General features: G+C 39.1%; 1 protein-coding gene across 2 annotated transcripts in view; it reads right to left on the bottom strand.

The window, feature by feature from the left end:
• Positions 1-16411, bottom strand: part of LOC124556838 (constitutive coactivator of peroxisome proliferator-activated receptor gamma-like) — a 721776-nt gene that overhangs the window by 538164 nt on the left and 167201 nt on the right. For both annotated transcript variants that reach the window (XM_047130855.1, XM_047130854.1), the window contains one exon: positions 9863-9974. In XM_047130855.1, coding sequence (XP_046986811.1) covers positions 9863-9954 — 92 coding nt within the window. In that variant the 5' untranslated portion in view covers positions 9955-9974. The remainder of the gene's footprint in view (positions 1-9862; positions 9975-16411) is intronic.

The following is a 16411-nucleotide window of genomic DNA, read 5'->3' as shown; positions in this document are numbered from 1 at the left end:
TGGAATGTTGTCTACTCCTGGGGCCTTGTTTCGACTCAGGTCTTTCAGTGCTCTGTCAAACTCTTCATGCAGTATCATATCTCCCATTTCATCTTCGTCTACATCCTCTTCCATTTCCATAATATTGTCCTCAAGTACATTGCCCTTGTATAAACCCTCTATATACTCCTTCCACCTTTCTGCTTTCCCTTCTTTGATTAGAACTGGGTTTCCATCTGAGCTCTTGATATTCATACAAGTGGTTCTCTTTTCTCCAAAGGTCTCTTTAATTTTCCTGTACGCAGTATCTATCTTACCCCTAGTGAGATAAGCCTCTACATCCTCACATTTGTCCTCTAGCCATCCTTGCTTAGCAGTTTTACACTTCCTGATGATCTCCTTTATGAGACGTTTGTATTCATTTTTGCCTGCTTCATTTACTGCATTTTTATATTTTCTCCTTTTATCAATTAAATTCAATAAAAACTAGTTGCCTTTAATGTTTGCAGCATGGATAAACCTGTCTTATCTGCAATGATATTCATGGGCTTTTGTCCAAACATCAATTCACATGGAGCAAAACTAGTTGCCTCATGCCACATATTATCAAGGATTTGTTCAAAGATAACCAGTGACTCTCCCAGCTTGAGTTAACTTATGAAAATACATCCTTTATGAGTTGCAATTTCATAACACGTCCTGTTTCTGTTCATCAGAATTACACAGACAGAAAAGAAATTGCAACACGAAAAAGTAATTAATGTAGAGTAATGAAATTTTGGGAGTACATTTGTGTAGGTAATATATTTAAGCTACTAATGATGCAAGATCAATGCAAGTGCAAGCTAATGCATTGCAAATGTGAAATGCTCATACATTAATAACCAGTGAAACTGACAGAATGTTCAATGCAAGCATACATTGTGTTGTACAGGTGCTGGATGTCAGTTTGTGTCAGGGAGCTCCAGGTCTGTTGCACTTGGTCGGTCAATACAGCAATGGGTAATGCCGTTTGTGGATGACACTGGAGTTGTCATCCCATGATGTCCCATATGTGCACGACTGGAGAAAAACCTGGTGATTGAGCAGGTCAAGGCGACATGTGGATACCATCTAGAGCATATTTGGTTACAACAGCGGTATGTGGGCGAGTGTTAACAAACTGGAAAACACCCCCTGGAATGCTGTTCATGAATGGCAGCACAACAGGTCGTATCACCAGACTGATGTACAAATTTGCAGTCAGGCTGAGTAGGACAACCATGAGAATGCTCCTTCTGTCATATTAAATCATACCCCAGATCATAACTCCATGTGTAGTTCCAATGTGTCTAGCATGCAGACAGGCTGGTAGCAGGCCCTCAACTGTCCTCCTCCTAACCAAAACACAGCTGTCACTTGCATGGAGGCAGAAACAGCTTTCATCAGAAAACACAGCATACCTTCATCATACCCTCCAGTGAGCTCTCGCTTGACACCATTGATGTAACAAATGGCAGTGCTTTGGGGTCAATGGAATGCACGCTACATGCATCCAGCTCAGAGCTGTTCTTCAAGTAACCAATTTGTAACAGCTCATTGTGTCAGTGTGATGCCAACTGCTGCTCAAATTTCTGCTGCAGGCACAGCAAGATGAGCCACAGCCATATGCTGAACACAATGGTCTTCCCTCTCAGGAGTTCCATGTGGTCATTCAGAGCCTGGTCTTCTTGTGACTGTACATTCCCGTGACCACCACTGTCAGCAATCATGTACAATGGCTAAATTCCTGCCAAGTCTTTCTGCAACACTGCTGACGGAACATACAGCATCTCGTAGCCCTATTACGTGACCTTGTTCAAAGACAGTGAGGTGTTGATAATGGTTTCTCGGTCGCCTTAAAGGCATTCTTGACTAACACCAACTCACCGTGTCCAGTCTCAAAGGTAATTAATGGTCACGACCATTACAGCGTGTATTTAAATCAAACCTGATTTGCATCCTCACAGTGGTGATAATAGTGCCACTCTTATGTGGATGGTGTGAAATTTGAACAGACACCATATTTCAGATGGAGAAACATACCTACCAATTTTCGTTTATGTTGCACAATTCCTTCCTGGTGCTGTGATTTTTTCCCCGTCAGTATATGATCGACTGCATAAATCCTACTTCTCATTTCATCCCCTGTCTTATAATTTTCTCTCTGACTAACTGCCTTTGTTGCATAAACATGGCTCTGTGTGATCTCTATACTCAAGCAATACAAAATCACAATTTCAGCTTTTGAATTTGTGTTGGTAACACATCAGTAATATCTGACTTTCCATCTTTCAAAAAGAACTATAATATCCCTTTCCTCAGTAGACACAGCAAATCATTACAATCAAAATCCATTTTTCAGATACATTTTTCCAAAAAATCTACACCAATTGAAACTTTGATGCTTATAGTAGGGTGAATGAGGAATTGTTTTTCTATTTTTTTTTTTTTCTTCCAGTCACCTACACTGAAAGTAAAACACGGTATGTAAAAGTTTTGGATAGTTTTTGTGTAGATAACACTATTTTCAAACCCCTGATAATGGCATTTTAACAGTATCATCCTTTTCTGGAAGTGAATGTAAGAAGTGCTCAATGTTGGAAATTACCAATCTGCTTTCTAACAATGCAGTATTTCTCGCAGATCTCAAATTAAGGTGGCCTGGCTCAAATCTCACAATAAGTGCTTGTACAGTTTTAATTAGTAAACTGTTTCAAAGTTTGTGGTAATCAATCATAAAATGATAGGCCACATTGCCCTATGCCCTCCCACACAGGTTCACGCATGCTTAAGTCACCTAATTCACTGATGCTGCACTTCCGGTGCTGTCTATATTTGAAACCCTCTTTATATATGACTTCATATATTAAATCTTCTCCCTCCACAGACTTCTTCCTCAACAGAGGGTTCACAGTGTTAACACTTACTTCATTTGTTTAACCCCTCTCTCATGAACTCTACCTTCAATGAATTTCTGTTTCTTTATTAACAAGCCCACAGGTGTAAGTACTTAAAGTTCCCTTACTTGCTCTCATTCTGTAGTTGCCTTCTTTTTGGCATCTTTACCACAACTGAAAATGTTATTTAGTTTTACTGTCACTTTGCCACTAACTAGATGTCTTTAGTTTGAAAAATCTTCAAAGGCTGTATTCTCTACTGTACTTGGCACAATCACCGTAGCCCTCCACACTGATGTGGCAGCATCATTACCTGCTTGGTCAGCCATTACTTCATTCTCACTGCCTGTTTCCATATTTTCTATTACTGAAAGAGGTGGCTCATAATGACAGTGTTTCTTGTAATGAATCTTACCTCTTCAGAACTTTCATATGACAACTGAAATGTTTGATTCTGTATAATTAAGACACGGCATGTGTTAATTATTATACTTATATATATTCCACATCTGAAGATATTTCTGCATATATTTTATCACCAAAACACTATTTTTCTAATAATACACTTTTATTTTTCATATTGATTCATTTTGCAACATCAGTTTTGATCCATGAAAATTAGTAATCACAATTGTAAACTTATATGATCCAAGAACTACTTTACAATAAAGATAATATTATTATGTTTCAGTTTTCATACAAACAAAATTTCTGTTCTCATTTATAATTTTTCTAATTTTATTATCAACCATAAAGTCAAATTTGAACAATTGCAGGAAGCTGCTATTTTTCATACTGTGAAAAATTTGCAATCTCTGTTATGACCCTTTAGATGCATAAGTCTTCTGGTAAATAATCATTTCCAGAAGTCCGGCCCTGGTAGCTGAGTGATCAGCGTGACAGAAGGTCATACCTAATGGCCTGGGTTTGATTCCTGGCTGGGTTGGAGATTTTCTCTGCTCAGGGACTGGGTGTTGTGTTGTCATCATCATCGTCATTTCATCCACATCAACACGCAAGTTGCCGAAGTGGTGTCAACTCGAAATACTTGCACCAGGCGAACGGTCTACCCGACAGGACGCCCTAGCCACACGGCATTTCCATTTCCAGAAAACACTATGTACACTATATCAATAAAGCATTTCAATTAACGCAGTCATGTTAGTAACAGTTTGAATTTCATCCTGTTCTAGAAGGATCTGGAAGCTATAGAGTTGCTGTATACATGTTAAGATGGCCAGTGCAGTTTCAGTAGCTACTGAGGATGGCTGATGTGATAGTCTGAGGAATTATATTCTTTGTCTTGTGCAAAAATATTACACAGTGTTGGTGATATACAAGTATGGTTGCATAAAGTGTTTCAAGGACTTATAAATAAATACAGATGACGATTAAAAAGCAAACATATTTCAGAGAATTGTCATTGAAACACCTTGGACCCATAATTTTTGAAAACTTACACAGGGACAAAGAAGACACCACAGACAACAAGACAGCCATAGCAAGTTAAGTAACATTTATCTGCTAGTATATTGTTCCAGCCTTCCTTCTTATACAAATATTGGCCAAACTACAGGAGGAATAAATGGTTCAATGTTGCAAATTTTGATTCTGTATATCCACAAAAATTTTAAAGAACAAAGGTGCATTATACTCTGTTTGAGCCCTAGTTGAGACTCGTCCTATTTTAACTGATAAGCCTCATTATTTGAATCATAGTTTTAACAACAGAGTTCAATATCTCCTTCTCTACTATAAACAGTGTCTGTTCACGACTTAAGTGTGGGACATTGTCATTTCCAATCATTATCTTACTTGGTACTTCATCTGCACAGATGATTCTGATACTATTTTGGCTGTCATTTTAAGCACACCCTAAACTATTTGCAAACTGAAAAATTTGTTATAGGTATCTATGTGCTGACAAAAACCACAACTCACATTAAGTGGAAGTTAGAAAAACTTTGCTGGTAATAATGTGTCTAGGTACTTAAGTTTCCACCAAAAATATTTACACAAACTTTTTAATAAGCCTTGGTACAGCTGATACTTTCACCTATTCTAGAAACCCATCATTCATTTCTGCTGTGTTTCTCACAGGCAATAGTCTTGTAAAGAAATTTTTTTCATATATCACACATTTCTGTGACTTTGAGTGCCCACGCTGCAGCATCACCTATCATATGACCATTAACAAGAAATTTGTTCCTGCAGTCTCCAAAATTTAGGTGGAATGTTATAAATTACTGAATACATGCTTTTGGGTGACTCAGTCCCTGTGGTTAAAAATGATTAAATTTCTAATACTTTATACACAGGGACTTCAGACAGTAAGTTACACATCTCATCCCACACTAAGACCATTGTGCAACAAGGTAGCGCATCGTCAGAAGAGAGTACATGTTCTCGGTCTGCTACAGAGACAGTTCTGGAGTGGTATGGATAACACGTGCATCACAGAAATTTGGAAACATATTCCAAAGTTGAAGTTCATATCACAGTACGTATACTGTATGCAAAACCTCAGAACTACATATACAGGGTGGTCCATTGATAGTGACCACGCCAAATATCTCACGAAAGAAGCATCAAACGAAAAAACCACAAACAACGAAACTCGTCTCGCTTGAAGGGGGAAACCAGATGGCACTATGGTTGGCCTGCTAGATGGCGCTGCCATAGGTCAAACGGATATCAACTGCGTTTTTTTAAATAGGAACCCCCATTTTTTATTCCATATTCACTTAGTATGGAAGGAAATATGAATGTTTTAGTTGAGCCACTTTTTTCGCTTTGTGATAGATGGCGCTGTAATAGTCACAAACATATAAGTACATGGTATCATGTAACATTCTGCCAGTGTGGATCATATTTGCTTCATGATACATTACCCATGTTAAAATGGACCGTTTACCAACTGCGGAAAAGATCGATATCATGTTGATGTATGGCTATTGTGGTCAAAATGCCCAGTGGGGGTGTGCTATGTATGCTGCTCGGTATCCTGGACGACATCATCCAAGTGTCTGGACCGTTCTCCAGATAGTGACGTTATTTAAGGAAACAGGAAGTGTTCAGCCATATGTGAAACATCAACCACAACCTGCAACAAACGATGATGCCCAAGCAGGTGTTTTAGCTGCTGTTGCAGCTAATCTGCACATCAGTAGCAGACAAATTGCACGAGAATCAGGAATCTCAAAAATGTCAGTGTTGAGAATGCTACACCAACATCGATTGCACCCGTGCCATATTTCTATGCACCAGGAATTGCATGGCGACGACTTTGAATGTCGTGTACAGTTCTGCCACTGGGCACAAGAGAAATTACGGGATGAAGACAGATTTTTTGCATGCGTTCTATTTAGCGGCGAAGTGTCATTCACCAACAGCGGTAACGTAAACCGGCATAATATGCACTATTGGGCAATGTAAAATCCACAATGGCTGCGACAAGTGGAACATCAGCGACCTTGGTGGGTTAATGTATGGTGCAGCATTATGGGAGGAAGGATAATTGGCCCCCATTTTATCGATAGCAATCTAAATGGTGCAATGTATGCTGATTTCCTACGTAATGTTCTACCGATGTTACTATAGGATGTTTCACTGCATGACAGAATGGTGATGTAATTCCAACATGATGGATGTCTGGCACATAGCTCGCGTGCGGTTGAAGCGGTATTGAATAGCATATTTCACGACAGGTGGATTGGTCGTCGAGGCACCATACCATAGCCCGCACGTTCACCGGATCTGACGTCCCCAGATTTCTTTCTGTGGGGAAAGTTGAAGGATATTTGCTATCATGATCCACCAATAACACCAGACAAAATGCGTCAGCGCATTGTCAATGCATGTGCAAACATTACGGAAGGCGAACTACTCGTTGTTGAGAGGAATGTCGTTACACGTATTGCCAAATGCATTGAGCTTGACGGACGTCATTTTCAGCATTTATTACATTAATGTGGTATTTACAGGTAACCACACTGTAACAGCATGTGTTCTCAAAAACGATAAGTTCACAAAGGTACATGTATCACAGTGGAACAACCGAAATAAAATGTTCAAATGTACCTACGTTCTGTATTTTAATTTAAAAAACCTACCTGTTACCAACTGTTTGTCTAAAATTGTGAGCCGTATGTTTGTGACTATTACAGCACCATCTATCACAAAGCGAAAAAAGTGGTCCAACTAAAACATTCATATTTCTTTACGTACTACACGAATGTGTAATAAAAAAGGGGAGGGTTCCTATTTTTAAAAAATGCAGTTGACATCTGTTTGACCTATGGCAGTGCCATCTAGCGGGCCAACCATAGCGCCATCTGGTTTCCCCCTTCAAGCCAGACAAGTTTCGTTCTTTGTAGTTTTTTCGTTTGACCCTTATTTCATGAGATATTTGGCCATGTCACAATCAATGGACCACCCTGTATATTCAACATGAAATTCTGGTGGTATAGGGACCAAATATAATGTCATGTTCAAATGTAGTGTAATGGAGCCAAAAATCTGACCAAGGCTGCATAACATGAATAATGCTGATTGGGAAGGAAGGAAGATCTTGCATCACTCAATTTCCAGAGAACTGAAATAACATTGGGGTGAAGGGGAGGGCAGGAAAGAGATTTTCCAACAATGATTCTTAAATGGCCATGAACAAGGAGAAGGTTTCTGTCATAGAGGAACTGAATGATTGATAGAATGTTCCAACTGTTATTTACAGAGACTTGGTGACTACATTGAAAACTAGGGTCATGTATTTGTGTCACTTTGAAGTGCAGTGTAGCTTTCCGAATAAGCTACTTGCTCAGCCATACTAATGTGTCACTTACTTTTTGAAGGTCTGTTGTTAAAGCAGCCTCCACTGGGATGGCAGGTGCTTGCTGTGCAATCATTCTTTAAATTTTTGTAAATTCTTGTGCATAATCATTAGCAAAATTATCTTTTCAGGCATGTTTGTTAAATCCCAAAATATTTCATGAACTTGCTATTAATCATTTTGATCACATGAATTGTCATGGATACTCATTGGTCATGCAAAAATACACAGTGACTCAAAAGAACAGGAAATTATGGAATGGAGATTAATGGATGAGCACAATTACTTTACAAGTATTTATTTATGCCAATGTATAGTACAAAGTATGGCATTATTGAATGTCACAAGTATTTTTTTGCTTTTTGACTATCACAACTGACAATGAGCTTCTCCTCAGCACACACATTCCTGCAGCCTGATACGACCATTATGCATGGCTCGACCTAACATTTCAATAGGAATCCTGGAGATTCTCTCTAGGATTCCTACTTTAAGTTCTTTGGTGGTAGCAGATCAGGTATGGTAATCTGCACGCCTAAGAGGGCCCCATAAGAAAAAAATCACATGCTGTCAGGTCAGGTGATCTTGGGGCCCATGCAATGTCATTGTAGCTTGAAATGACATGGTACCAAAGAACTGTCACATAGCTCCGGTCAGTATCCATGCCGTACGTGCCTTTGCTACATAATGCTGAAATCAACTCTTTATAGGAAAATGGGGCACTTCATGCATACTGAACACATGTTATAGAGGTAGCACACCAATCATCATCTTCAAAAAAGTATGAGCCTATAATGCCACTCGATGATGTGGCACACCACACAGTAATCTTGCTGCTGTGCAATGGACACTCGTGTAGCTGATGTGGATATTGCTGGGACCAATAATGAAAATTCTGTCTACTGACAAAGCCACTGAGGTGGAAGTGAGATTTGTCTGACATACACAGGTCATTAATGAAATTGTTTTCATTGTGCACTTTTGCTAATAAGCATTTGGCATTGTCTATGCATTAGCAGATCACTAGGTTGAAGCTGCTGAACGATCTGCAATTTGTTTGGATCAAACTTGAAATTCATTTTCAGTATTTGTTGAACTCTTGAACAATGCAACTGTAGAGACTCTGCGTGATGTCAAATGGAGCGCTTGTGGGCTTCTTGCCAAAGCAGTTCGCACAGCCTTGATATTGTCTCCTGAACAAGCAATTTGGGGTCTCCTTGAAGATTGCTTCTCCAACGCAGAACCCACTGCTTCAAAATTACAGACCCAGGTGTTGCTGTGTGCACTGAGGAAACATGATCTAGCTGTCTGATGTTGAAACAACTCTGACATTCTCGATGTGCAGCCTCCACACTTCCATTCTTGTAATAGGCTTTTACTGCAAAGGCATGCTACACACTATTCCATTGCTCCATGTTTGCTGCTTACTAAATGGCAAGATAATGTGAGCAGCATTTTATATGTCATTTGGAGCCACCCACCTCACAGCATTGCCGCAACACATCTCAAAATTTCCCATTCTTTTGAGTCATCCTGTACTTAACCCACGTTTCAAAATTAATATAGTCTGATTCACGAACAGTGTGAGCCTGTGCAGGTCGAGGCATGGATGGTGCTAAATTGCTGCTGATTCAAAAAAACAGTTGTGGAAAATGCATCATGAGGTTCTGCACTTGAAGAAAGAGCGTATCCTGCAAATTATGTCCGTCACTTGCTTACATAGAATTTGTTGCTAACCGCCATCATCAGCCATGACAACTCACAACAACTGGAATAAAAATTCACTAAATAACTCACTATGATCATGTTTAATGCTCTGCCTATAGTAACAGATAACTCAGGGTTAGTTCATCTTCCCCTTTTCTGTTGTTACATCACCAGTATCAGTGGACAGTTTAGTATCAGTGTGTTCAAACTGTACTATGTCTGAAAAGCATGCATTGCTACTCACCATAGAGACGACACATTGAGTTGCAGACAAGCACAACAAAAGGACTGTTACACATTTAGCTTTCAGCCAAAGCTTTTTTCAGAAAAGGAAACACACACACACATCCAAAGAAACAAGTGCACCTCACACACACATCTCCAGCAGCTTATTTATAAACGTACACTGTAAAAAGAAAATGCAACTTACCTGTAAAGGGCAGCTAAAGTTGACATGTCTACCCAGCGGCAGACATCAGAACAGTGCCTTTCCACAAATGTCCGTAGGCCATGAACTCCCATTTCAATGCCTTCACTAAATGCTGAAACAAATGATATTTTACTTAGTTCCCTGTTCCATGGTTCATTTTACAATATAAACTGTAATGATGTGGAACAACACATTTTACGTGCTGAATACACTGAGGTGACAGAAGTTATGGGATAGCAATATGCACATATACAGATGGCATACACAAGGTACAAAAGGACAGTGCATTGGGACAGCTTCCACGTGTACTCTAGTGATACATGTGAAAAGCTTTCCAATAAGATTACAGCCACAATGGGAATTAACAGACTTTCTACAAGGAATGGTAGTTGGAGCTAGACACAATGGACATTTCATTTTGGAAACTGTTCAGGAATTCAATATTCCAGGATCCACAGTGTCAAGCGTGCCACGAATAGCATATTTTAGGCTTTATGTCTCACCGCGGAGAACACAGTGGTCAACACCCTTCGCTTAATGAACGAGAGCAGCGGCATTTGAATACAGTTGTCAGTGCTAACAGACAAGCAGCAGTGTGTGAAACAATGTGTGACGTACAATGAATGTATCCATTAGGACAGTGCAGCAGAAATGTTGTTAATGGGCTATGGCAGCAGATGAATGACACGAGAGCCCTTGCTAACTGTACAATACCATCTGCAGTGCCTCTTCTGGGCTCGTGACCATATCGGTTAGATCCTAGAGAAATGGAAAACTGTGGTCTGGCCAGTTGAGTTCCAGTTTCAGTTGGTAAGAGTGATGGTGGGTTTCAAGTGTTGTGCAGACCCCATGAAGTCATGGACCCAAGTTGTCAACAAGGCCCACAATGTCGTGGGCTGTTTTTACAAGGATTATTAACTGGAAATGGTTATGTCTGGCTGCTTGGAGACCATTTGCAACCATTCATGGGCTTCATGTTTCCAAACAACAATGAAATTTTTATGGATAACAATGCGCCATGTCACCAGGCCACAATTTTTCATGATTTGTTTGAAAAACATTGTGGACAATGTGAATGAATGATTTTGCCAACCAGATTGCCCAACATGAATCCCTTCGAACATTTATAGGACATAACTGAGAGGTCAGTTAACGCACAAAATCCCGCAGCAGCAACACTTTCACAACTATGGACAGCTATAGAGACAGCACGGCTCAATATTCCGGCAGGGGATTCTTTCTGTGACTTGTTGAGTCCATGCCACATTGAGTTGCTGCACTATGTCAACCAAAAGGTGGTCCAACATGGTATTTGGAGGCATCCCATGATTTTTATGACTTCAGTGTATTTCCACATGCTTTTTAAGAAAAAATATACACAGATGTGTGTTAGTAATTCCTACCCATCACATTTCACAGATTAGTATAACAGAAATTCTTCTACAGAATAGCAGTTATCAAAAAGGAACTTTCTCAGTTTGTTTCCAAATTTTACTCTGCTGTCTGTCAGATATTTTATATCATTGGGTAAGTGATAAAAAAATTTTGTTGCAGCATTGTGCGCCCCTTTTTGTGCTAAGGAAAAAGACAGTCTCAATGTGGAGCAATAAATGCCAATTTGTCTTCTGATATTGTAATTATATACCTCTTTGTTCCTTTTGAACTGTAATGGATTAATTACAACGATCTTCATGAGGGAATAAACACTCAGTGAAGCAGTAGTCACAATGCCCAACTCCTTAAACAGATGACTACATGACAATTGTGGGTGAGCACCACATATTATTCTTACAACACATATTTGTGCAATGAAAATTTTCTTTCTTAAAGATGAGTTATCCCAGAACATTATTCCATATGACATTACTGAACGAAAACATTGAAACTATGTCACTTACTGATTTGTCTCTGCTCATGATTTGCAATGATTCTGAGTGCAAATATGGCTGAACTAAGTTGTCATAGCATCTCCAAAATGTGCTTTCTCCTTTTTAATTTATCAATATGAATGGACACCAAAGAATTTTGAAGTTTCTGCCCCATTTATTATTTCTTCGCCATGTGTTACATTTGTCACTGTGCAGTATCCCTAGTTGTGCAGAACTGATTATGTTGTGTCTTTTTAAAATGGAGGGTCACACCATTTGCAGAAAACCAGTCAATGATAAATTTTCAGAACTTAATTTACATTTCTTCTATTTCTGTTTCTATGCTTGGACTGATTACAATAGTAGTGTCATCTGCACAGAGAACTAATTCTGCTTGTTGTATATGGTTGGTTATACCATCAGTCCCATAACATTTCAATTTATCTAGGATATTACTGGGATTCACACAGCAAATGCCTTAGGCAGGCTGCAGAAAATACCAGAAAGCACAATTTTATTATTTAATGCCTAATAAAATTTGGTGAGTGAACATGTAAATAGCATTCTCTGTAGAGCAACTCTTCTGAAACCCAAACTAATTTGCTGAGGACACTATTGTTGCTAAGGTGAGATGCTATTCTAGAAAACATCACCTTCTCAAAAATTTTGGAAAATGGTGTTTGACATGAAACAGGTCAGTAGTTATTGACATGTTTGTTATCACCTTTCTTAATGAGGGTTTAACAAACAGCATATTGCAGTCTGGACAAATGCCTTGAGTTACTGATGCATTACGTATTTCAGATAAGACCAGGCTTATTATATCGGACCAATCTTTAGCACTTTACTGGAAACACCATGAAAATCAGATGAGCTTTTATTTTTGAAAGAATGTGTAATTTTCTCAATTTCAGAAGCAGAAGTTGGTGACACGTCCATGTCATTGAATTTTATGAGTTACATTTTCCACATGCTCTTGTGATTTTTCTCTTGAACTCTTTGTTCCTATGCTTTCCACTATATTTAAGAAATGGTTATTAAAACATCTGCTATCTGTGACTCATCATTTATAATCCTTAGATTCAGTTCAATAATGATGTTATCCTCTTCCTACAAATTTTAAGTAGTTTTTGTAGTGTGCAACTACTGCAGGACCCCTACTTGTTCTTGCCAAAAGGCACATTTCCCTTTTCCTTTCACAAGATATTCAGAAAGGACACTTGTGCAATTAGGTAAATAGTTCTGGCTTTGGTATCCAGTACACTAGACTATACAATTATACATTAACAAAAGAACAAATAAAACAACAAAAATATACACAGAATAAGGAAAAAACTTATCCAAGAACACCAAAATTACACAAAGAAAGATGTGAGCCTACCAGTAACAAATCTAGCAGCACACCTCTGAATCTGTTCAATGTCTTCATTTAATTCTAACTGGTGGAGATTCCAACCACTCCAGCAGTACACAAGAATAGGTTGCAACTGTCTCCTTGTTATTTTTTCACTCCCATGCACAGCGTGTTTGGTGTCTTCCACACCATATAGTATGTTATGCCCAGCAATAAGCTGAGCTCTATGTACTGTACTTCAAAACATCCCTATCTGATAAGACCTAGGACATGATGGAATAAGTTCTATCGCCCTCTGGAAGGTTTTTCTTGTTCCGAGCCTAGATGGTTCAGATTCAGAGCCACATGAGGGATGTCTAGTGCCATTTTCCTGCTCGTTCTTCATAAATTCATCCACTGTTCTTGGTCCTAAATCTGTGAGCATTATGTCCATGTGATTATATAACATTCTGATTGAAGTTTGACTGTGGGCATTCTGTTACAAAGTGTATTGCATCATTCAGAGCAGTGATAACCTGTGTGGCATGAACAGAAATTGTACTGTTAAATGCTGCGTATTCTGCTATGGTGAAACACAGAGCAAGGGTTGACATATGGAGAGTGCCAGAGTGCACACCCCATACTCTACTATTGAGCTTTTAGATGATATCTTTCCCTGCACACAATTCAAAAGTTTGTCCGTGCAGTGAGTTATGAAGGTGTGGCTGTTGTCATGTTTTATTTCTGTGCACTCTGCAGTGTCACAGCAAAACAGTAGCTGTTCTCCCCAGTTTATATTCAAGCTCCTTTGGACTTCCACTCATGTAGAACACACAAAATTGCATTTTTCCAGAATCAGGCTTTAGGTGTTTCACATTATAATAAAATGCCACATCGTTAAGCACTGACTCTCTCATTTCCACCTCCTCAAAACTTTCAGCATGGGCAGCAAATGATGGCATATCCACATACACGAAAATCTTCTATTCCAGAATGCAATCTTGTATTGTTTTTGAATTGTTGGTTGCTCAAGTCAACATTCCACTGTAATGGGGCCACGATATTGCCTTCAGTTACTTTATTATTCTGATTTCTCCACAGACTTGAATCCACACTGCTGCTTTATAGGAGTCTGGTAAACCTGCCCATATATACATGAAATAGGGACCGGAAAATGTAGCACCTATTTTTTGTGGAATTCGCATCCTTTTTTTTCAAATTTTGCATCATTTTTGTCAAAATCTAAGTTTTTTTATTGATTAGATGCACAAATTAAAAGGTTGTAATGCTACATGAGTGAAGACAAACAAAGCCTTAGTTCTTTGAAACTGACTGCTAAAATAAAGTGCTGATTGGAAACTTTTTGACTGAAATGTTTGCTTTTGCAAAATCTTAAACACCTTTTTCTTACAAAATGGTCTTTTTGTCATTTGGCTGCATTTAATGTTTCAAAAATGATTGCTTTATTGAAAAGCAGCAACATTTTCCCATCAGTGAATTGAATGCATCTCCGACTTACCATGTTTCTGGACATTATCTGCCTTTTCCCGCCCAATTCAATGAATACAAAACCAGCAGACTATCAATTTCAATCTTTTATGGGCATTCAGAGCTGTGCGATCCTTGTTGACAGCGCCACAGATAGAACTGACTTAGACCCCTTCCACACTGGAACACTGGTGACGGTCACCAGCTACTGTCACTGACAGAGATACATTCGTCTGAACTGGAGGATTCACACCAGGACACTACACTGCCTCACTGAGCCACTGTGACCCAGCAGTAACTCACCCTCACCACGTGTGATGGACAAGGTCACTTTGTTTGCAGCAGTCACTACCGGACATGCATTAGTTTTAATTGGAGTGTTCACACTGTAACACAAATCACAGACACAGAGCTGCAAATTTGCCAACTGACAGGCAGTCATTTCTGAGACAGTGACGCAAAACATTCATTGTACATTACACTGGAGGCATTGTAGCCATGAGTTTAGATTTGATTATCACAGAAGATTTTGTAAGTCAAGAAGAAAGTCGTCCTGCTATTTGGGATGTGAGAAGCGATGACTATAGCAACAAAATGATGAAAACGAATGTGTGACAAGAAATTATAACGAAGCTTGTGCCTGATTTCAATGAGAAGAGCATGGATGAGAAAAACAAAATTGGTAAGTTGTATGTTCTTTTTTTCAAATTTAACAATTTGTTTTTCAGACCATAAAAGGCTAGTGAAATTTAGTTGCTACCCCTGTACAGGCCCATTTCACTAATTAATCAGTTGGCAATACCTGTGGTGTCGGACTCCAGTGATCCAGGCGTGTTCACCACAGTCACCAGTGACCATCACTGGCAACTGTCACCGTGTCCCAGTGCGAAAAGGGCCTTAGCGTGCAAGTAGAACTGAACATATGGTAACTCTATTTTAACATAGGAGAGAAACTTCAGCGCAGTAAAAAATGTTACAGATTTTATTTTCTAATCGATATAGTGCAGAGTGCAGGCACTGTTGGCTATAGTGGCAGATGGCCGGAAGCGCAAACAAATTAGAATTTTGACCGCCAGAGGGGAGAGGAGCAGCCTACAAGAACTGACACATTGTCACAGGGATCGCCGATTTCTTCTGGTGTTCGTTGTAATCGAAATCCGTGATGGACCAGGATTGGTTGCTTCGCATACTTCAAAATACAAAAACAATAAGAAATGCACAACAGAAAGTAATCGGGGTCGGCTACCGTTCAATTGGTTGTTTAGGTGAGAATTTTTTAATGGCATGGTTCAGGCTCGACCTCTAGCGGTACTTGATGCAATCACCTTTCAAAACGTCTGCCACCTAATCTGCCACGTTGTGTGTGTCCACATTATATAACCATTTGAGCTTTAGGCATTTCTTTGCTCTAACATTCTAGGTCTCACAGCTGAGAACAACATTGCACTACACAGCATGTATCTTAAGTAGATGATCCAACCGCCACTAATGGCATGGCGCCAGGTCATTGAGCACATTGATACATCATTGCATACAATATGTTTTTTTTATTTTGCAAACAAGTTCTTACACACTCTATCTTTCCAAATTGAGCTTCACCAGATGTACAATACCAGTAACTGATAATTGGTTACATTTTCGATATTTATATGCAGAAAATAAAAGGTATTTCTGACTATCTCTGATAAAATACTTCATCTGGACACAATTCGCTATGAAATAATGTCTATTATGTTATTTGGCAATTTGAGACAGAATTCGCATCTATTTCGCATTTATCCCAAAATGCGAATTTCTAGTCCCTATACATGATTACGGAAAATTCTTCCCGAGACTGTGAAAATCACAAAGAAGTGAATG

The sequence above is a fragment of the Schistocerca americana genome, chromosome X, assembly GCF_021461395.2.
Source record: "Schistocerca americana isolate TAMUIC-IGC-003095 chromosome X, iqSchAmer2.1, whole genome shotgun sequence".
Classification (NCBI taxonomy): Eukaryota; Metazoa; Arthropoda; class Insecta; order Orthoptera; family Acrididae; genus Schistocerca; species Schistocerca americana.
This window is presented reverse-complemented; position numbering and strand designations above follow the sequence as displayed.